Below are 24,247 nucleotides of genomic sequence, written 5' to 3'. Positions count from 1 at the left end.
AGTCGGTTCGCCATTATCACTTCCTGGGATTTCCTAGCAGAACTAACCCAACTCTTTTTAACTTGAGGGCCAGCAGTATCATATCTAACAAGACGTGTATTAGTTGTATACAACTCTATTGCAAATCTAGCAACAACAAAAAACAGTGGTTGCCCATATCTTTTTAAATGCAGCCAAATCTAAAGTGTCCTTTTTCACAGCATACCAGCTTTAGTGGTCTTTTTAAAATCACAGGACTACGCTGCTATTTGCCTGAAGTGGGTATGTGCTTGTTTGTGTTGGTTTCTGTTTTGTTTTCCAGGGGACCACTGTGTTATTCTAATTTTACACTAGTGCAGCTCTGCTGCTAATGGCATTACACCAAGACAGTAAAATGGGTGTAAGGCGGGGTGACCCTACTTCTTTTCCATCTCTATTCTCAGAAAAGGGACACAGGCATCTTCTCTCTCCTCAAGATCTTCCACACTGCAGAGTACCTTGCTTCATGCCATTTGTTATCAGAGGGAGTTAGCAGGTCATGCATTTCAAAATAAAATCTTAAATGTTAAGGCCAGAAGGGACAACTAGATTATCTTGTCTGGCCTCCTGCATAACACAGAGAATTTCAGCCTGTTACCCCTGTACTGAGTCCAACAACTACATTAAATACATCTCAAATACAAAGGGGGAAAAGGTGCTTACATCTGACGTGCTAAAAAACACTGAAAATCCACATGCTTAAATATTTGTTCAAATGCTCAGTCTGGAATCCAGTATCATATTTCTTCCCCGTACACAGAAATCAAACACAAACACACATTATGGAGAAGCCAAAAATGACAACGCAGGGAGTTGCTTTTCCAACTCCACTTGACAACAACACAGGGTTTTTTAAAAGAATTTTGACAAGTTCTCTACACTGCTAGGAGGAAACCAATGTAAAGGTAAGAGCTAATCACAGCAGACCCAAGACAAAGGACAACCGTCAGTTCCAGACTTTCTCAAAGTTTGCAGGTGCTCAGCTCAAGAGTTTTGGTCCAGGCCCTCTGCAATATTCTGCTTTGTATCATTCTAATCTTAGCAAGACTAAAGACATTTCCCCACTTTGCACACAGATGCTGAGCAAGCAAAAACTAACACGTGAATGTGGCCCAGATACATTAATCCAAGCAAAGGCTAAGCCTGTTAGGAAAAGATGCTTTATAAACAGGTCATAGAGGAAGTACAGAAAATGCCCACACCAGAATTATAACTCCAAATGACTGGCTTTTCACACCTGACCTCAAAAACCCCTGCAAAATAAATTCCCGATCAGCACAGGCAGGATAGCTCTTTTCCTCTTTATCAAACAGCAAAAAAAGACAGGATAAAGGGCAAGGAGAGGATTATTTTATTGAACGAACAAAGTAAAATCCAACATGGACATTCAAAAAATTGATGATAAACTACAGTCCTTCAAATTTTAATGTAGGGTGACCAGACAGCAAATGTGAAAAATCGGGACGGGGGTAGGGGGGACGGTAATAGGAGCCTATATAAGAAAAAGACCCAAAAATTGGGACTGTCCTTATAAAATCAGGACATCTGGTCACCCTATTATAATGTTACAGAAGAATTCTGAAAATATCCTGGATAGACCGCATAACCAACCAAAAAAGTATTAGAGATGATTGGAACTCAGCCACTGGAACTGGGGGGAGGGCCAAGGAACCATGCCTCCCCACTTTTTAACAAAAGAAATGTATACACTGTGCAAAAAAAAAATGACTGTACTCCTAGAGACCAAGAAGCACTAGGAGATCAGATGCATTCCTAGATATCCACTGCAATCCTAGATAATCGTGTGAGCAACACTGCATTAAGTATACAGTTTTTGCTTAATAGATCCTGTATTGCTTCTATCTGCTACAACCTGTTCATGGTGCTTGTTAGGTTTTCTAAAAATATAAAAGATATTTTTATTTTATTTTATTTTTTATAAAACATAGAAAAAAATCATGTTATATGGTACCTCTTCTATGGGGACATGTTCACCTTCCTTCAAAGTTGTTTGTTGTTATTATTATTAATTTTGCTGATGCCTTATTCTAAGGAGATTTACAATGGAGTGTTATAATTGTTAAAATATACATTATATATAAAGAAGGACAATTTGATTGTCATGTTACAGAATTGCAAGTTACAGTTCAATAGTAAAAAAACAATAATAATGAAGTATTAACAGTGGAGTATATGCAATAAAATGATAAATGCAAGTGAAGTACAATACACGAAGTGCAAAAATAAAATGCAATCCTGATGTTTAGAATTAAAGTTGTCTTATTTTTGTTTGTTTGTTCATACTATAATTATGCCTTAAACATTATAATCTGGCTACATTTTGTATTCTGGGTATTTCTATTACCGTTGTACTCTGTGGGATATTTAAGCAGCACTTTAATTCCCCCACCACTCTGGCCTTGTCCTCCCCGCAACCTTCTACAAAGGTTCCGATGCCCTTGAACTCAGTCAATGCAGTGTAGTATCCTGGGTGGACCAAAAGGACTGTTCATCCACAAAGAGATAAGCAGAGGATCGTACAGAATGGGCTACCATAAGTGCAAACCTTCAGGAATGGAAATGCCACATAAGAAGAAAAAAGTAAAATCGGCCACAGCCTCAGAGAATCCCAGGGGCAGAAGATACAGACGACAGTTCAAACTTTATAATCAAATTGAGGAACAGATCAAAGGGGGAAAAGATGGGAGGATAAAGTCAAGTGCGGGCTGGACTTTCTCTCTGTTTTGTTGCTGTGTCTGGAGTACAGCGAATGGAACAACCAGTCTGAATAAAACCAGAGAGTGAGCAGAAAAGACAAGCAGCATAATAACCTGATCTCACTTTGCACTTCTACAGCACCTCTGACTGACTAGCTCAAAGTGCATTATGGATGTTGATGAATTCAGCCCCACAATGTACTAGGAGATATAGAATTATTATTAGGCAAACAAGCCCTTTCCCCTTCACAGCCAATTAGCCATCAGGGGAATTAGCGATACTAGATAGGTCATTCCCAATGTGTCAGGAAAGTCATAGTTTCTAACAGAGTCAAATGAGTAGCAAGAAAGTACAAAACAGATTCCAAAGAAGAAAACCATCCCCTGGCTAATAAGAACCATAAATCACTGGCCTGGTGGAAAAGAGGTGGAGTATATAGCGACAGAGCTTGTTGGTACAGTACGTTTTAGAGACTGGTTTGCATCTTTTCTGAGCAGATCCTGGTCCATGTGATATAGTTTCTCCCTCCTCTCCAATAGCACTTTATAGCTTCAGAATACTATGCAAATAATAACAAATCAATTAATCACCCTATCAACCCTTTGAGGTGGATAAATGGATATTATTATTATCATCATCATCCCCAGTTTTCAAATGGGGAAACTGATATAAGTTAAATGACTTGCTCAAGGCCACCCAAAGAACCAGTGGCAGAGCTAGAATTCAGGATGTTCCTAGCTCCCAGCCCCCTGCTCAGTCCATGCTGGCATACATAACTCCTTTCCTGCTTATTTCCTCCTAGTGATACTGTGTGGTTCTCCATTTAAGTAAAGAATTGGTTGGAAGAGAAAAAGGCATGTGTATGTTTCAGCCCTTTCTGCAAGTTTCATATTTTGCCATTGAGAGACATGAATAAAAAGTTATCGCATGAAAAAAGATGCGGAATAACTCTCGAGCACTGCATAAGCTTTAATCCTTTACAAACAAAGCAGCCACCGAGACCTTATTCAATCAGACTAATTGCATTTCTCTCTCCACACACAACCTGCAGATCCAAACCCAGAAGGGGCAAAGTCAAACTTCAAAACCAACGACAGGCAACTGTGCAGCCTTCCAATGCCTTCTTATGCCAGCCTGATACACTGAAAAGAATCTGTTTTCAGTGAGCGTAAACAGCATTTAAGATGTTAATTACAGAGCAACTGCGGAGCTAAAGGAAAATGAGCGCTTCATGCCTACACCAAAAATGACCAAATAAGACAGAAACTAAATGATCTGTGGCAATTAGGGAATGAAGCTCTAGCCAGAACAAACAAACCAACCCCAATGAAAAGATGAAACATCCTGGAAGCAAAGGACTGAAACACAACCAAGACCATAATATTGTTGGGTGAGCCCCACCAAACCCAGTGCTATTCATTGTTCCAGGATTTTCCAATACCAGAGTTCTCTAAAGCAGCAGAGACGCACATGGCTAAAGCAGGTTGCATTTTAGTTGGGCTCCTTTTGTTAGCCTGATCCTGTTTCAATTTCCCATCCTTTGATAGGGCAGCTTTGATTTGAACTGATTTTCTAGGCTCCAGGGTTACCAGGGATCATTTTGACACAGGTAGAAATCAGGAAACAATGGGGTGGATTTCACATTTTCAGACCACGAATACAAGGCCTGAATCTGCTGCCCTTACTCCTGTGACTAGTCCCAGGAGAACTGTCCTGGGTCTGCTCCTGCTCCCATTGAAGCCAATGGCTACACACGTACGTGAGTTAGCCATAAGGGTAAGGATTGCAGTATCAGGCCCATAATTAACAGCAAGAAGGAAAGAGAAAGAAAAGGGAGCTTGCGCATCACCCGTGAACATGACTCAAATGGTGGGGGGTTTGTAACCCCCACAACCTGATCACTTAGGTAACATTCCATGTGTGATGACAAAGGATGAGCAGATAAAGAAGCTGAGGACCCAACAGTAAACTTCTCAAGTCATAAAACACTACAATTACTTAAAAGGAGCCCAAGTCACCAGACAATATACTCTGCTTCTATGCTGTAGCCACAGAAGCCCCACAAACCCCTCTCTTAAAAATCAACTATACAAGAACACCACGAGATCTTAGAAGAGAAAGAGTGTTTATCTGGTGGCCAGTGCAGAAATCTGCCATTTCTCTTATAGTGATACAGGTTTCTAACATGACTGAATGCATCCGATGAAGTGAGCTGTAGCTCACGAAAGCTTATGCTCAAATAAATTTGTTAGTCTCTTAGGTGCCACAAGTCCTCCTTTTCTTTTAGGCTTCTAACAGTGAGAAACAAAGGGAAGGCATTTCCTTACTCGATTCACATTTGTGCCTGTTTAATTCTATTCAATTCTCTTAATGCAGCCCCTATCAGTTCAGTATCATAAACATACTGCTCAGCACTCATAGGACAGGGGCCTGTCTCTTACTGAGGTTTACTGTGCTAGTGGTGACATACTGATTTGCTTAGAGTTCCAGTATTTTGAATGTGATTAAGATTTAAACCCTAACCTCTTTGCATCTTCTTAATTATGTAAATGCCCATAGACACTGGAACTAGAGGTGCTGGCTTGAAGTGGTTTCAATTACATATAGGGTTCAGTTTGGTTCAATGGCTCTCAGCACCCCCACTATACAAATTGTTCCAGCACCCCTGTAAACACCTACAATCAACACTTCCTGCACCAGCATTAGCAAAGGCCCATATGCTTCTTTCCTTCATTTTTCCCCCATATTAATTATTTCCTGCTGTAACTAGATTTTTATCTCTCTGTTAATGGGCATGGAAGGAAGGATGGTTGATGCCAACCCAACACTTTCTGTATCACCGGTTCCACTACATTTAAATCCACTCACTGTTCATGCAAAAGGGAGAGCTGGTAGATATGGCACTAAGGGACAGCCTGAGACTCTGGGCTTGTGTTCTGACTGGGGAGAGGCTGTATTTATCATTAGTGACCCTCACATACTGACCTTTGTTTTACCAATGAGCTTTTATTGTACTGTTTGACTTATTTTCCTATCAGCACCCATACGGTGTTTGCAGGAGGTTAGTAATGCTCTGCATTTTGCAAAGCAGGCAGATTCCAAATTCCTGCAGCTACTGAGGCCTAGAGTTTCAAAAATTCCCACTCAAAAGTGCACATGCACAATTTGTACACACAGTTTTCATGCAGAATCACAGTAACTGAACATGCAAAGGGACAGTGAGACTCTGGTCCTTTTCACATGCAGTCATGGTAACTGAGCACAAGCTACAGATTATACATGTGTATTCTTGCTCACACACTTGTACCAGCAGCCATGTTTATTGGTTTTTAAACATATATATTAGATTTCACATTTATTTGTATCTTTGTGTTCCTTGTTGGCCAAGCAACCACACTTTCCTCCTTCATTTCCTCTTACAGAGGGGCTGGATTCTACTCCCAATCAACTCAATGGCCAAAGCGGTCCTTAATATTATTACTTCTAGTAATCTACACCTAGGCACTTGCTGCTCTTTGCCCCCTGCTTATGATAGAAGTCCCTTACAACAGTGGTTCATGTACCCTTGGGGGTACGCAGAGGTCTTCCAGGAGTTACATCAACTCATCTAGATATTTGCCTAGTTTTATAACAGGTTACATAAAAACCACTAGCGAAGTCAGTGCAAACTAAAATATCATACGGACAATGACTTATTTATACTGCTCTATATATTGAAATGTTAACATATTAATATTAATAATTCCATATTAATATTATTTCAATATTAATATTCCAATTGATTTATTTAATTATATGATAAAAAGGAGAAAGTCAGCAATTTTTCAGTAATAGTGTGCTATGACCCTTTTGTATTTTTATCTCTGATTTGTAAGCAAGTAGTTTTTAAGTGAGGTGAAACTTGGAGGTATGCAAGACAAATCAGATTCCTGAAAGGGAAGTCTGGAAAGCTTGAGAGCCACTGAGTTACAACAATAAAAAAAAGAATGTAACAAATTAAGACAATTCAGTTGATAACCAACATCCCTCTCCAAAAGAAGCTATCCCAAAGCTATCCTAAAATAACTTCTCTCTCTCCCCTTGTTTTATCATTCCCTAATTCCTTATATCCCCTTTCCCCATGGTTTGATGTCATTGCACACTGAACTTAATTCAAACCTGTTGTAAGCAGGTACATCGCCACTGAAATCACTGGAATGGCATCCATTTACAGCAGATCTAAGTTGGCCCGCTGAGAAAGGGAATTTATTCCTCAAAGCAGCTGGAGTCAATCCATTGTGTAAAAAGTGTAGGAGGAGTGTCAATTTTCTGTTTAATAAATGAATTTGCAAATACTTGATTGTGAAAAGAATTAAGAAAAGAAAGGCAAAGCTTTCTCTCCATTCACACTGGGCTAGGTAACACACTCTGGTCACCACAGGCCAGACTGCAGAGTTGTCTTTACATTTTTCATTTCTACCTCCAGTGATGAGGTAAAGAGAGACACCCAGTGGTAAAATACAGGATAGGTCCTCTCTTTTCTTCGTGACCTTGCCCATTTCTATGTAGGAGTCAGGTAGGATCATTTCAATGTACCTGAAAGCCAATGAACCCCTTAGTAGCTGTGAAAATAATTCCACAGCTCCCTACGTAACCTTGGGTAAATAATTTTCACTACTTTGTGTCTCCGTTTCTCCCTCTGTTAAACAAGTTAATAACTATGCCCTAGCTACCCTAGCCCCAGTACTTAGTTAATGCCCTTGGGAGATAAATCCTAGGTGTTAATAATACTAAGAAAAAGTATTTTATTAATAATACTGATTCTATAGTGTTGCTCACGTGACATTTAGCAATTCTGTACAACCCAACAAATGCAGGAAGCTAGACCATCCTTTAACCAAAGGTGAAGCTAAAGAACAAAAAATTCTCTCTGCTCTACAAACCAGCTGATGAACTGGTGCTTCTCATTCAGAAAGGCAGCGAGCAGCTGCCACGAGTGTGGCGTATAACCAGACACAGTCCTTACACTGTAGGATGGGAAGGAACAGTTAGGATCCCTTTACAAGGAGAATGTGAAAGCCAGGAGATGAAGTGGGAGAGATGTAGAATCAACTCTTCAGTGTTTAGTAAGTTTCATTTCCAGAGAACTTTCACGGTGCTGGAAGTGTACCTTCTGCTCTTTCTTTCCCACCCTGGACAGTCTGTTAAGCCTTCACCAAGTCAATCTATAAAGAAAAAGTCAGAATTGTCAGCTCAGCCAGCAGTAACTGCTGATGTGTGCTTTGTTACACCGACATAAACAAAAAAAAAAAAAAAAAATCACGTGCCAAATGGTGGGGGGGGAAGTTAATCAGTTTGCAACAGAGTAAAACATTTTGGGTTCTCACTACCCATAGTCTGCAGGGTTTTGTTTGTTTTTTTTTAATGTCTCAATAAAAATGACATATTTCCATATGGAGCAAATTCATAAACAAAATTCACCTTATTTATCCTGGGTGAAATGTTGCCATTTGTGATGCAGAAAGTTGCATTCTCTGACCACAGCGAGGATCCCATACATGAGTACAGTACTTTGGGCAGGGCTTGGAAAAATGTAATAGACATCGACTAGCCAAAGGACTAAATCTGGTAGCCAGAGACCAATACAAAAGAGGAGGCGGGATGGGGGGGGGCACCCCTGGTGCAGTGCTCACCTCTAGCTGTTGGGATGCAGGAGGGGCTAGGATGACTTTAGAGCCTACTCAGAGGCTCTGTGTTTCATAACATTTCACCAGCCCTAAAAACCCGCAGTTGATCAGCTTTGTTCCTGTCCTACGATGACATGCAGAGAGCAGCCACAGGCTGCATTTTAATAACATAACAATCATTAAAAATGAGGCGCTTTACAAACACAGCCATCCTCGCTCCACCCTTACGTAAGTGAGTGTTTGTACAGATGGGGGCTCTTAGGCGGAGAGATTAAGCATGCTGGGAGTCCATGTCAGAGCTGAGACCAGGTCTCATTAAGTTCCTAGCTCACAGCCATCGGCTCACAACATCACTTTAGGCCTCCCTCTGGCACTCTACAGGCCTCATTTGGCCCCTTGACCACACTTTGCTTTCAGCTAATCTCCATTGCTCAGGCAGTGTATTAACTATGCAATCAAACACACAGTACAGGACGTACCAGGCAGCTGCAGAGTGTATGATCTTTCTACAGAGTCCCTTAAAGCAGCATGTGTCACCCGACATGTAAACACTGCTCCTTCCTCTTCCCTTCCAGGCGTGACTCTCAAAACACTCCAGATGGAGTGCAAACCATTGGCTCCCATTATGGAGACTGAATGGCAGACTCCCGCTTGCAGGAGGTGCCCATCTCGGAACCAGTTCACAGTGATCACGTTAGGGGAGAAGTTATTGATCCTGCAGTTCAGCCTCAGCTCCTCTCCCAGCACAGGAACAGAAGGGTCTGTGGTGATCCAGAGAACTTCAGGGGGTGTCCCTGTTCAAACGGAAAGAACACACAGCAGGACAGATGGTCAGATGAGTCGCCTCCAATGTCAAGAAGAGAGCAAATGGCCAAGACGCATAACAGTACCAATGGGAGTGGTGAATTATTTATGACAGTCATGAGAATGTGGGAGCTTACAGCTCGCACAGTGAGAGAGCTGCTGCAAATTGTTCCTGGTTTGATTGTATATGGCATGTTGTGGGTCTGGCAGTAGGAATTTTTGGGTGTGACTATAGCTTTGACCTTGGCCCAACATTATGTGTGCCACATTCTTTCCCCTGTACTGATAGCTCATGGCCCCCATCGCATCCCCAGGCTCTCCCAGTGCACTGTGCTGAATAAGGTCTCTCTCTACTCAGCCACAGCTACCACAGCTCTTCTTCCTCATCCCAGACCTTGGGCATTACCTGGGCCGGTTCCACTTAGCGCCATCGCTAAAGATCGGTGAGTGAAATGGGGCTAAGACAAGAAAACAGAAGGCCCATTCAGCAATCACTCTACTAGGCTGGGTTAGGAGGAACTCAGCTGCTCCTTAGCTTCCTCCACACTCTTTAACCCAAAGGCCTCATTCAGATTCCAGGTGATCAAACCGGTCTCACCTAGAAATACTTAATACTTCCATAGCACTTTATATTAACGAATTGATGTTCACTATACCCCTATACTCTACATTTTATAGATGAAAAACAGGGGCTGACTCGCCCCAAGCCACATACCAAGTCAGCAGTAGAGCCAGGATTAGATCTCAGGACTTCCTAGCACTATACCCTGTGCACAGGCCAATAGACCACCCTGCCTTTCAAGCTCTGAAACTCAACCCCACAAATCTTTTGCACCTCTTGGTGTAAATCCGCTGAACCTCTCAAAGGCAGCTTCACTGCTAGCATCATTTGCAGCTGTTGACTCACAGCATGCATCTTACCTTGCAAGTTAACTTCATAGAAGAGTTCTTCTATATTTCCAAAGCTGCTGTGTTTTATCTGACAGATATAAACTGCCCCTTCCTCCTCATTGGTCAGCATAAACTCTGTCTGGCTCCAGACACTGAAATAGTCAATTTCACAAGGGAAAGGTCCAAACTGAGTCACATCGCTAACAAGTTGTCCATTTCGAAACCAAGTCAAAGTGATATTCTTCGGGTAAAATTTCTCTACTACGCAACTCAGAATGAGCTTCTCTCCTACCGTGGGAGCCTGAGGCCAGCTAGTGATGTAGAGACTTGCCGGCCGAGCTGAAAGGGAGACAGAGAGAGAGAGAGTGTGTTTAGGGAAATCTTGTAAAAAGTTACTGTTCAGGGCAACGAGTTAGTAAGAAAAGAAGATCTGCTGGGGTCGGGTGGAGGGGGAGAAAGGGGCTTTTACCGGTGACACTCAGCGTGGTGCTCATCCATATGGCGCTTTTCAGTGCACTGTGCTCAATGCTGCATTCAAACACTGCCCCATCATCCCGGATGGTGGGTATGTAGGTCAGACAGGATGGAACACTGAAGAACTTGCCATTGGTTTCCAAAGGCTGCCTTGCCTTGTCTGTAATATCTTCTCTTGGACCCAGAAGAAAAGAGGCTTCTCCAGGAGCTTCACTTGATGCCATTTGGGGGGTTCTCCGGTACCATTTCACACTAATTACTTTTGGTCTAAACCCATTTATGTTGCACATCAGCTTCAGCTTCTCATTAATCGGGATCACATCTGGTTTGTTAATCAAGGAAACCTGAGGTGGCACTGAAAAGAAGATAAATTTGGGATGTAGAAGTCTCTGTGAGATGCTGGCATAGCAGAACCGGGGGTTCCTGGGTATATAAAGTAGTGACATTCACAGTAGGAGTGAAATACTGGCCCCAGTGAAATCAACACATTGGGTCTTTTCTAGGCATGTACCCAAAGTGTAGCTGCAGAGAGCCCTGGACCTTTGACGGGAGCCCTGCTTTGTCATCACTCTTGCTCAGACACAACCAGGACCTCCTCCACCCCATGGCCTTTTGCAATACGATGAGTTGAGGGGGCCCACCCCTCTTTCAGTTGCTGAAACCCACCCTTTCTAGCTGATTAAACCCTTCTGATCCCTCCAGTACTGACAAGTGCTATGACTGCTAAAATCTAGTGCCCCTATCTCTACTGTTGGTCTCCCATAGTTGCTAAAACCCTCTTGCATCCCTGTAATGACTGGATTAGATTAGACTAAATTAATCCATGACAGATGATTTAGGGACATGAAATCAATCCTGCCACGATGCAGGCAAATAAACTAGATTACCTACTATTGGTGCCTCCCAAGGGTCTGTGCATGGGCCGTACAGCTGATTGAGGTGCCCTAACATACAAAATATCCTGAAGGAAATCAGATAGAAGTACAGAAGCTAGCAACTCCCTTCTATGGGGCTCAGAATCAAATACGATATTTGTTAACACTCTGGGTTAGAGAAAGCTGTAGCTCTGATTTTTAGGCCAACTTTCCTTTAACATGAACTAAGAAGCACATTGTTTTGCAGAGCGTACCCTTAGCTAAGTTATTATTAGTTATTAATTATTATTATCATCATTAGTACATAAATGGGAGGCCTACCACAGCTAGAAGGATGCTGAAGGGTAGGAATGTTTAAAAAAAGATAATTACCTTTCATATATTGTTCCCGATAGAATATGGTCAAAAATATACTACACACTCCAGTTATCACAATACAAGCAGCAGCCACTCCAACAATGACCCCCATGTCCCGCTGATACTGCCTTGGGGCTGAAAACAAATGTATTCATTAGAAACAATTTAAAATAATCCAATTCCACCCAAGGATCTCAAAGCATTTTACAAACAACTAATGAAGCTTCCCATCAGCCCTGGAAAGTGAAGCACTTCTGTATTATTGTTATTATCCCCCTTTTACATGATGGTAAACTGAGTCATGAAGAGGTCAAGCTATGATCAGTTCTCTGTAGGCAAGACAAGGGATTATAGGCCTTTTGGACAGCATGTGCACGAAGAACACACTTGAAAGAGGAGCGGATTGAGCCATGGAGTAACTTTGTTATTTTGGGTACAGGGTTATGTTCATGAGGGTATTGAAGCAGGGATAGGGCTAACAGGAGTTTGCTAGAGAAGGCTGATACACAGTATATTTGAGTATTTTTTGATTTCCTGCCTTCAGCTACAACCTGAGAAAATGGGGTTGTGAGCTGGGGAGATTTGTGGGAACTGCAAGGGTGAAAAAACAGATCTCCCATACAGGCTGCCGAGCTCAGGAGCAGCTATTGAAGCCTCTAGGCTGCAAAAGTCTCTGGGAATGCTGCATTCCTCTTCTGTGAATGGTGGCTCTGCAACAGCCCCGCCCTACTTGCAATCTCTTCCGCGTGCTGTTGCACTGAGCCAACACAGAGCACAGCCTGAAGAGAATGCAGAACCCCTGTGCAGCCTCCTGGAGTCCTGAGCCCCTGGGCACTGGTTTTACTGCACTCAGGACTTTCTGGAGTTAAGGCAGGATTTTGCCTCTATTAAAATCATTCCTCCCATCAATCACTTCTTAGGATTTCCCGAATGCCTAAAGTAAAATTTCCATTTGCTGGGAAATCCCAACATTTTAAAATTTGTTTTTGTTCCAGATCAACCTGAAAAGCTGAAAGTCTGAAATTTTCTGCAAAATGAAAATTTGGAAGAAGTTTGATATGGAACAATTGAAACATTTAATTTCAGTAATGTCAAAACATTGTTCTATAAAATATTAACTGTGGCATATATTCTATCATGTTAAATCTATACATACAATATATTAAAACTAATATTTTAGTATAATATAAAAGTTTAAACAAAAATTAATCAACATGATAAGGTAAAAATGATTGATTTTGACTTTATCAAAATTAAAAAGAAAGTAAAAAATGATTCATTTAAACTTTCCTGTTGAAAACGTCATCAAACCAACATGTTTCCATGAAACAGTTTGATTTCAGCAAAATTCCATTTTCGGAAAGAAAATTGAGCCATTACAAAATTTTCAACCAGATCTATTCAGAGTCTGTTCTTGGGCCACTTACTCGTGACAAATATGGTTGTATTTCCTCTCAGCGGCTTTTCCAAGGATTCATGTCGGACTTCACAGATGTACAAGGATCCATCATCCTCTTCAGACACCTCTCGGGTCACCCGGCTCAGCACAGTGAACATGCCCTTTTTATCGTGAGCCAATGGGACTCCCGTGCAGATATCCTGCGTTAAAGGCCTCTCGTGTTTACTGCCATACTTCCTAACCAGCCACGAGATGTCAATTTCTTGAGGGTAAAATTGATGAACATCACAGGAAAAGGTTTTCTCTCCCCCTGCTGTAATTTCGGGGTTTTGGGGTGACAGCAACACTGTAGGCTGAGCTGGGAAGACAAATCACAGTCATGCACAGACAAGATCCTATTGCTCATGATTCCCCATAAAAGATTCCTAATTAGCACCAGACACTAATTTTGCTTCTGGGTAGATAGTTAAAATTGGGAATAGAGAGTTACATGGCAGTAAGTGAATAAGACTAGATCCAAAATACTGACTGAGCGCTAATGGACACTAGCAAAAATTTAGTTCAAAATAAAAAGGAGACTGTAAATACACAAATGAGTGATAGATACACACCAGTGAAGCATTGCAAGAATTGCTCGGGAGAGTTTCTTTTCTACAAAAGTTTTACTTTTATAACGTTAACATGTAAACAAGCCAGACCGTGGCTAAATCATTGCATCAAAGATAAAGTAAAGGAGCTAACTTTAAACTGACCACAAGGACCTGGCAAGCACCTGATGATCCTCTAAGAAACATTTGCTACAGTTATCCTCAAACAAGTACCTAAAAATAATTCAAAACAGTCACTGGAGAATGATCAGCTGGCTGTAGGCAGTGGCAAGAGAAATTATAGGGGTTTGCTTAATATTCAGTGCTCCTATTCCAAAAAAGTCACTTCCTATCCATATGTGGTTTAGTGGTTACTGCAGTCCAGGGATAGGGAATCAGACCTCTTGGTTCTAGGCCCAGTTCTATCATGAACTCACTGTGTGATTCTGGGCAGGTCAGTTATTCTCTAAACCTCAATTTCCCCCATCTGTAAAATGAGTTTATTAATACAGGATACTCCCATTTATCTGACACCCTATTGGCCCAATTCTGTAGTTTATGAAGCAATTAGGCATTCCTGAAAATGAAAATCTCTAAGGCTAAAATAAGGCTACCGTTACATCACATCACAGCATCATGTCTTAACTCAACCCTTGGAGTGGCCTCAAAGTTACACATTGGTCGCAAGTTGTTTCTGTTTTATAGCGAATAGTGCTGAGTACCTCTGACTTGGAGGCGGATTGTCCCACTTCCATATTGCGGGGTTATTAAAACAGTGCATGTGTAGATCCCTTCGTCATCTAATGTCACATTATGCAGGTTCAGTGATGCGCTGCCCTGGGTTAGTAATTCAGGATTCACCAAGGCCCCATTCCGGTGATATAATGTATGCTTTCCATCAAACTGGTATACTGTCTTCTCTCCAAATTCATTGTTTATGGTCCATTTCACGGCCACATCCTCCAATTTAACACTCTTCCAGATTGTAAAATTACAATGCAACTCAATATGTGTGTCCACCAGACAGAATACTGGGGAAGGGCTTGTCTTGATTTCCAATGTAGCTAAAAATAAAACAAATGAACATGCAATTGGCACTATCACTATCAGTCTCAGCAACAGGAAAAGGAGTGAAAGGGCTATAGAGACTGAATTCTCCCTCTCAGCACTAATTAGGGGCCTGTCTAGGATCAGGATGGAGTCACATTACTGTGCTGGGGTGGGGATATTTGTGCTTCTGTGGTTGTACCGGTCCTGTGGATAAATCAAAGCCATCAGACACATATCCGAGGGGATTAATATTTTTAGGAACTGAGCCCTTCAAGAACATAGAACATAAGAACAGCCATACTGAGTCAGACCAGTGGTTCATCTAGCCCAGTAGCCTCTTTTTTGACAGAGGCCAGAGCCAGATGTTTCAGAGGGAATGAACAGAACAGGGCAATTTCAAGTGATCCATCCCTTGTCATCCAGTTCCAGCTTCTAGCGGTTGGAGGTTTAGGTACACTTGGAGCATGGGCTTGCATCCCTGAGCATCTCAGCTAATAGCCATCTTGGCTAATCACTATAGTTCATAAACATGAACTTATGTAATTCTTTTTCCAACCCAGTTATTTTTTTGGCCTTCACAACATCCCCTGCGACGAGTTCCATACGTTTTCTGTGCATTGTGTGAAGTACTTCCTTTTTTTGTTTCAAACCTGCTGCCTATCAATTTCACCGGGTGACCCCTGGTTCTTGTGCTATGTGAAGGGGTAAATAACACTTCCCCGTTCACTTTCTCCGCACCAGTCACGATTTTACAGACTGCTTTATATCTCACACACACACACACACACACCCATGCTGAACTGTCCCAGTCTTTTTAATCTCTCCCAGTACGGAAGCTGTTCCAGACCCCCAGTAATTCTTGTTGCCCTTCTCTGGACCTTTTCCAATTCTAATATATCTTTTTTGAGATGGGGCGACCAATATATTGATGGTTTTGAGCACCAAACATTTAATCATTTACTCAATGGGACACAGTCAACATAAAAATCACACATCTGTCTCAAATTTATTTCCTTACCCTTGTTACAAGTAACACCTGAAAAGGCTTAGAGGGGGGAATTGGATTCATTTTTTGTTTGTTTATTGCATGCCTTTTACAGCACACTATGCCAAACACAGGTCCCAAACCTGCAATCAGATCTGCTAGCAAGGATGTCTGGACGCTTGCACAGCCCCATTGAAGCCAGTGGGGTCCTGCACAGGTGTAGGATTCACACCAACTGAAACAAATGGTGGATCGTGATCTTATTCAGTTTCCTCTTTCGATTGTGTGAGTCCAGAAAACGTAATTGTAAAAATCACAATCAAGACTCAAGAGATCAAGATAAGACCTGAAACAACTTTTCATTCATTTTTTTTTTAATTGACTAGATTTCAAGCTGATGGTCCTGTTTGCTTTTCTAAGTCATTGTCATACATTTCTGCCTGTGGAACATCTCTTCCCAATTTGTAAAAGGTCTGCTATGGAAATTGTTCCACGTGTTCGTTCCAGATTCCTGTCTGAAATAAACCTAGCCACGTTAGGGAGACAACGGCACTCTTTGGTGTCAGAGATTTCAGAAATTAATCAGACTTCTTTTTTTGTAACTATACCACTGTATTCAAACATATCTTTAATAAAACTATCCTTATTTATTACTGAACAAGTCAGGAGAGGACTTGTGGAATTTGGACAGTCCCTTAATGGACATGTTTCCTTTTCTTCCCCCCCCCCCCCCCCAGCTCCACTTCAACCCTCCCAAATGGCAAATGTTCAGAATAGTTTTCATGTTATCTCCTTTGAATTCAGATTTATTTTATTTAATTTATTTATTTATTGTTACAACGCAGCTCTTCGGGCCACATTCTGTTCTTGATGCACTTGAAAACGGGAATCTCCAGTGAAATTAACAGGAGCCGTGTAGGTGCATCCAAGAGCAGAATTTGGCCCTTAAAACTGAAACCCTCAAACTTGGACACTGAAGACACTTTGGGCCAAATTTGCCTTCATTTTAGATGTAAGTTGTTACACATTCCAAACAATTAGTGTAAAATACTATACTTTTCTAGCCCTGTTCTGTGAAGCATTCCAAATATTAGTTACCCTGATACTCTATGTTTGCTCTGTATTGTATTGCAACATAGCCACTCATATCTCTGCAAGGTAAACTCTTTTGAGGAGGGACCTATTATTTAGCTGGCATACATTTATCTAGCATATAACGCCATGTGTTACAGATATGGCAATGTCGCAATATCCCTGAAAGACCTTATTGTATTAAGTTCATGTAATCTCTCTAGGGGCAAGATATGACCAATATAGGATCTGGGAGGTCAAAAGACTGTATTGAAAATGCCAGACAGGTATAGACTTTTGGGACAATAAGCATTAACTGCAGTTCCTGGGGATACCTAGGGTTAACGCACATTAACCAACTCTGGTTATGCAAAAACCCAGCCTTTTGAAGCTACATTCAGAGGAGAGGGTCTTTGCTGATTACCCATTGTAGAAGATCAAAGGCCTAAGATGTATAAAGAAACTAATGCTCTTCCCAGCCTTTGTTCTGGTTCTGGAGCTAAGATGGATATGAACTTTCAACCACAGGGAAAATCCAATGGTGGGTTTTGAAAGACTGAAAGCTACCAGTGCGCTAGGTTGGTGTTTGGGGTGACCTGTAGTAACCATTCTAGCATGTGTGTAGATTCTCTTATTGTTTTCTCTGTCCTGCTTTTACCTTAAGAATAAATGTATTTGCTTAGAAGGAGCTATGTGGTAACTTCTAACTGTGGGCAATACATGGGCTATAGCCTTCAGGGAGAAAACAGCATGCAGATGCTGGCCTGTTTAGGCAGTCTGGCTTGCTGAGGATATCACAGTGTTATCCAAGTAGCTGTGCAGTCTTAAAATCCCCTGTGAGGAGGGTGAGAGAGATGCAGGTCTCTGCTCAAGTGGGTGTGCTAGAGGAACCATGGAGGGGGAATACAGGTGTAGTTACCATAAACTATTATATATATATATATATATATATATATATATATATATATATATATATATAAAAACCAATTTCTGTCAAGCCTAACTCATAGTTTCCGGTAACTGCACCTGTATTCCCCCTCCATGGTTCCTCTAGCATGCCCACTTAAAGTTTCTGGTAACTGTGTGTGTGTATATATATATATATATATACACACACACACACACAGTATGGAACAAATTGATAAAAATATTTTAAAATTCTTAAAAATAAAACCGATATTTAAATTTGAACAGCTGCAGGAGAAAATGGGGCTTAAAGCTTTTTTCTATTTTTATCTATTTAAATTTTTACAGTTGTAGGAAATTAGGGGGGGCAGACAATTATTGAATGGCAATAGATATTGAAATTCAAACAGTTAAAGCTTTATAACCATTCAAACACAAACTGTCAATATCACATGTCAAAATATCCAAAGTAAATATCCTCATATCAACCAATCTGACCTGTTCTTACCACTCAGTCACTTAAGTCCACTTCTGACAACCCTGATTCAAAGTCTAAATCACTGGATTTAGACTCTAAGCCCTGGTCTACACTAGGACTTTAGGTCGAATTTAGCAGCGTTAAATCGATGTAAACCTGCACCCGTCCACACAATGAAGCCCTTTATTTCGACTTAAAGGGCTCTTAAAATCGATTTCCTTACTCCACCCCTGACAAGTGGATTAGCGCTTAAATCGACGTTGCCGGCTCGAATTTGGGGTACTGTGGACACAATTCGATGGTATTGGCCTCCGGGAGCTATCCCAGAGTGCTCCATTATGACCGCTCTGGACAGCACTCTCAACTCAGATGCACTGGCCAGGTAGACAGGAAAAGAACCGCGAACTTTTGAATCTCATTTCCTGTTTGGCCAGCGTGGCAAGCTGCAGGTGACCATGCAAAGCTCATCAGCACAGGTGACCATGATGGAGTCCCAGAATCGCAAAAGAGCTCCAGCATGGACCGAACGGGAGGTACGGGATCTGATCGCTGTTTGGGGAGAGGAATCCGTGCTATCAGAACTCCGTTCCAGTTTTCGAAATGCCAAAACCTTTGTCAAAATCTCCCAGGGCATGAAGGACAGAGGCCATAACAGGGACCCGAAGCAGTGCCGCGTGAAACTGAAGGAGCTGAGGCAAGCCTACCAGAAAACCAGAGAGGCGAACAGCCGCTCTGGGTCAGAGCCCCAAACATGCCGCTTCTATGATGAGCTGCATGCCATTTTAGGGGGTTCAGCCACCACTACCCAGCCGTGTTGTTTGACTCCTTCAATGGAGATGGAGGCAATATGGAAGCAGGTTTTGGGGACGAAGAAGATGATGAGGAGGAGGAGGTTGTAGATAGCTCACAGCAAGCAAGCGGAGAAACCGGTTTTCCCGACAGCCAGGAACTGTTTCTCACCCTAGACCTGAAGCCAGTACCCCCCGAACCCACCCAAGGCTGCCTCCTGGACCCAGCAGGCGGAGAAGGGACCTCTGGTGAGTGTACCTTTTAAAATACTATACAGGGTTTAAAAGCAAGCATGTGAAAGGATTACTTTGCCCTGGCATTTGCGGTTCTCCTAGATGTAGTCCTAAAGCCTTTGCAAAAGGTTTCTGGGGAGGGCAGCCTTATTGCGTCCTTCATGGTAGGACACTTTACCACTCCAGGCCAGTAACACGTACTCGGGAATCATTGTAGAACAAAGCATTGCAGTGTATGTTTGCTGGCATTCAAACAACATCCGTTCTTTATCTCTCTGTGTTATCCTCAGGAGAGTGAGATCTAATTCATGGTCACCTGGTTGAAATAGAGTGCTTTTCTTCAGGGGACACTCAGAGGAGCCCATTCCTGCTGGGCTGTTTGCCTGTGGCTAAACAGAAATGTTCCCCGCTGTTAGCCACAGGGAGGGGGGAAGGTTGAGGGGGTAGTCACGCGGTGGGAGGAGGCAAAATGCGACCTTGTAACGAAAGCACATGTGCTATGTATGTAATGTTAACAGCAAGGTTTACCCTGAAAGAGTGTAGCCACTGTTTTATAAAATGTGTCTTTTTAAATACCGCTGTCCCTTTTTTTTTCTCCACCAGCTGCATGTGTTTCAATGATCACAGGATCTTCTCCTTCCCAGAGGCTAGTGAAGCTTAGAAAGAAAAAAAAACGCACTCGCGATGAAATGTTCTCTGAGCTCATGCTGTCCTCCCACACTGACAGAGCACAGACGAATGCGTGGAGGCAAATAATGTCAGAGTGCAGGAAAGCACAAAATGACCGGGAGGATAGGTGGCGGGCTGAAGAGAGTAAGTGGCGGGCTGAAGAGAGTAAATGGCGGGCTGAAGACAGGGCTGAAGCTCAAATGTGGCGGCAGCGTGATGAGAGGAGGCAGGATTCAATGCTGAGGCTGCTGGAGGACCAAACCAGTATGCTCCAGTGTATGGTTGAGCTGCAGCAAAGGCAGCTGGAGCACAGATTGCCACTGCAGCCCCTCTGTAACCAACCGCCCTCCTCCCCAAGTTCCATAGCCTCCACACTCAGACGCCCAAGAACGCGGTGGGGGGGCCTCCGGCCAACCAGCCACTCCACCACAGAGGATTGCCCAAAAAAAAGAAGGCTGTCATTCAATAAATTTTAAAGTTGTAAACTTTTAAAGTGCTGTGCTTAAAGTGCTGTGTGGCATTTTCCTTCCCTCCTCCACCACCCTTCCTGGGCTACCTTGGTAGTCATCCCCCTATTTGTGTGATGAATGAATAAAGAATGCATGAATGTGAAGCAACAATGACTTTATTGCCTCTGCAAGCGGTGATTGAAGGGAGGAGGGGCGGGTGGTTAGCTTACAGGGAAGTAGAGTGAACCAAGGGGCGGGGGGCTTCATCAAGGAGAAACAAACAGAACTTTCACACCGTAGCCTGGCCAGTCATGAAACTGGTTTTCAAAGCTTCTCTGATGTGTACCGCGCCCTCCTGTGCTCTTCTAACCGCCCTGGTGTCTGGCTGCACGTAACCAGCAGCCAGGCGATTTGCCTCAACCTCCCACCCCGCCATAAACGTCCCCCCCTTACTCTCACAGATATTGTGGAGCACACAGCAAGCAGTAATAACAGTGGGAATATTGGTTTCGCTGAGGTCTAAGCGAGTCAATAAACTGCGCCAGCGCGCCTTTGACCGGTCTGCCAGCACCCAGGGGACATAGGGTGACGGTTACCTGAGCGGGCTCCATGCTTGCCGTGGTATGGCGTCTGCACAGGTAACTCAGGAAAAAAGGCGCAAAATGATTGTCTGCCCTTGCTTTCACGGAGGGAGGGAGGGAGGGAATGGGGGCCTGACGATACGTACCCAGAACCACCCGCGACAATGTTTTAGCCCCATCAGGCATTGGGATCTCAACCCAGAATTCCAATGGGCAGCGGAGACTGCGGAAACTGTGGGATAGCTACCCACAGTGCAACGCTCCGGAAGTCGACGCTAGCCTCGGTACTGTGGAAGCACTCCGCCGAGTTAATGCACTTAATGCACTTAGAGCATTTTCTGTGGGGACGCACACTCGAATATATAAAACCGATTTCTAAAAAACCGACTTCTATAAATTCGACCTTATTCCGTAGTGTAGACATACCCTAAGAAGTTATCAGGCAGCCTTTCTCTCACTTTGCCGAGCTGTAACTTTCGGTGACTATTGATGGAAATGTTTTGCCAGATCCTGTGTGTACCATGAAACTGACATTTACTGGGGGGAAAAAAATCTAATCCTTCCAAGCCTACTTCGCCTGCTGCTTCAATAAACCACAAGACCACCACCAACTTCGGTACTTGCCTCCTTCTCCTTGCGGTGACACGCGGGGTTTGTGTCCACCCTCAAGGCCAACTGCTTTAATTTAGAAGAAACCCCCCGCCCCATCCCCCATCCCCCAAGGCCCAACACTGCCGCCTTCGCTGCCGGTGACCAGGATCTTCCTTCGGGAATAATCCCAGCTGGACAGCCCCACTCCAGGAGCAAGGTCCTGTGCAGAGGCTGGCAGCGACGGGCCGCGGATTGGCAACACACCGGGCGGCGAAGGCGGCGGGCGAGGCGGGACGGGCAGCAAGGGGGAGCCGCCTGTGTCACGCGCCGCCTCCCACCAGGCACAGCCCGCGGGGAGCGTCCATACCTGCAGCCACGAGGAGCGCCAGCGCCGTGAGCAGCGCTTCCATCGTCCGGCGTGGCCAGGGCAGGGCGCCGGGAAGCAGCCGCGGCCGCAGCAGGTGCGCTTTGAACTGCCGTCAGGAGTAGCCTCGGCCGCGCCCCCCCAGGCGCGCCGGGAAAGCTAGGACCGGTGCCCCCGTGCAGCCAAGCGCTGGGCCCAGGCACCCGGCACCTCCTTCCCTGTAGGGCGCCTGGCGCTGCGGGGCAAAGGGGCGGCTGGCGTTAGGGACATGGGGCGGCTGGCGTCGCTCTCCTCGCCGGCAGCGCCGGGGCTCCTCAGAGCAGAGGAGGCCGCCCGGTAAAATTGTCCCCTGGCCGGTGGAACCCGGCTCCCACGGCGGGGGGAACCGGGCACTTGACCCGGGCAAACTTTTCTGGCAAGGAAGTGAATACGCGCCGGGCACGGGCAGCCCGAAGCGCTAGGACGCTTGCACGGGGCGGGGAGTAGCAGCCCCGAACTCGGCTCCTCCCCGTTCTCAAGCTGCGGCGCTAAAGCTGAGCCACCGAGCTGCTTGGTACGCGCCTTGTTCCGATTGCCGGCATAGCAGTGGCTTCTATAGAGCCAGACGGGAGTTCCGTCTCCTTCACCACCGCGCGAGGCGGGCTCTTGTGCGCCCTTTCTCTCCCCCGGGACAAAGACACTCACCATGCTCCCTCCCACTAGCCCTGGGGGCTGCCAGAGACCAAGGCGCCTGCCTCCAATCTCAGGGCTGGCTCCCTAAGATATAATACAACCACCCATCTTCCCCAAAGCGTGCAGGTGAGACATGGTTACAAAACGGTCACAGGAAAAATAAAACGACAGTAGTTATTAGTTCACAGCAGTGGTTATTACAAAATAAGGAGAGATTCAGAGAAGGGTGACAAGAATGATTAGGGCTTGTCTACACTACTTGTCCATGGAAAAAATTCATAGGAAGAGACATTGAAAAGATGCAGATTCTACAACAAGGAATAAAAGTATAAAATAATGTCTGGTATAGAGATGGTAGATCAGGAGTTTCTTTTCTCCCCATTTCATACCACAGGACAAGGGAACAAAGGTGGCAGGTTCCAAACTGATAACAGGAAATAAATACATAATTAGACTGTAGAACTGATTGCCACCAAAAGTCAGAGGCTAAGAACTTAACAACATTCAAGAAGGAATTGGACATTTATACAGACAACAAGAATATCCAGATTTCAGAGTAGCAGCCGTGTTAGTCTGTATCTGCAGAAAGAAAAGGAGTACTGGTGGCACCTTAGAGACTAACAAATTTATTTGAGCATAAGCTTTCGTGAGCTACAGCTTATGCTCAAATAAATTTGTTAGTCTCTAAGGTGCCACCAGTACTCCTTTTCTTTTTAAGAATATCCAGAGTTATAGTAGTTAGTGCTAAGAACATATTCCCAATTAATGTTCAAATGTGTGCTTCAGGGCTTAGATGTGAGTGATCACGATGCGGGGGGCTGATTAGCCCACATCTGCCTACTGCAGAATTCTTACATTTTGGCTCTTGGGGGAATTCTGCACCATTGCACAACACAGAGTTTGCACAGAATTAATGTTCTGCACAGAATTTAATTCGCCCCCGCAGAATTGGCACTGCCAAACTGCTGCCCACTGCTAAGGTCTGGCAGAGCCCAGCTCCCCAAGAGGCTTGAGCAGGCCACAGTTCCAAGGTTTGCTGGCCCCGCCCAGTCACATGCTGCTGCCAGGCCCCAGCCCAGTACAGCAGCTGCCAGAAGAGGCAGAAGCAATAGCTGGGAGCTGCAGGAAGGGGCTGCTGCTTTCCGGGAGGGGAGACTTTGGTAAGGAGGAGGTGAGACCAGCCAGGGGGGAACATGACTCAAGCTGTACCAGGGGCAGCCAAACCTTTAAATTGTGTCCCCCTGCACCTCTTCCCCACCCCACTATCAGCACATATGAGTCATCTCTGCCTGGCAGATAGTAATGAAACTTCGGAGCAGAGCCTGCGGCTGGACTCTGGGGATGTGGACATATGTGACACACCAAGAGTGAGGCACCCAACAAAAGCATAACAGAGAGACAGGAACTGGGTTGTCCTAGGGGTTTCTTTAACTCCCTACTACTGAGGGGAATCCTTTTTGTCATCTGTATCATTACAGACATACTTGATGACAGGTATTTTGAAATCAATTGCCAACATAATTGAAAATGACATGATTATATTGTGTTTTGACAAATAAAATATGCAGAATTTTAATTTTTTGGTGCAGAATTCCCCCAGGAATACATTTTTCTCTGAAG

At 43.9% G+C, this 24,247-nt stretch overlaps 1 gene segment (V, D, J or C); it reads right to left on the bottom strand.

Annotated features, from left to right (window-relative positions):
- Positions 1-1,218: 1,218 nt before the first annotated feature.
- LOC140897164 (Ig mu chain C region-like) lies at positions 1,219-22,422 on the bottom strand. The segment is given in 8 exon segments: positions 1,219-7,940; positions 8,882-9,196; positions 10,128-10,436; positions 10,567-10,926; positions 11,819-11,938; positions 13,231-13,560; positions 14,512-14,853; positions 21,959-22,422. Coding segments are annotated over 8 exon segments (1,824 nt in total).
- Between the last annotated feature and the right edge of the window lie 1,825 nt (positions 22,423-24,247).

Source organism: Lepidochelys kempii, chromosome 13 (genome assembly GCF_965140285.1).
Source record: "Lepidochelys kempii isolate rLepKem1 chromosome 13, rLepKem1.hap1, whole genome shotgun sequence".
Taxonomy (NCBI): Eukaryota; Metazoa; Chordata; order Testudines; family Cheloniidae; genus Lepidochelys; species Lepidochelys kempii.
This window is presented reverse-complemented; position numbering and strand designations above follow the sequence as displayed.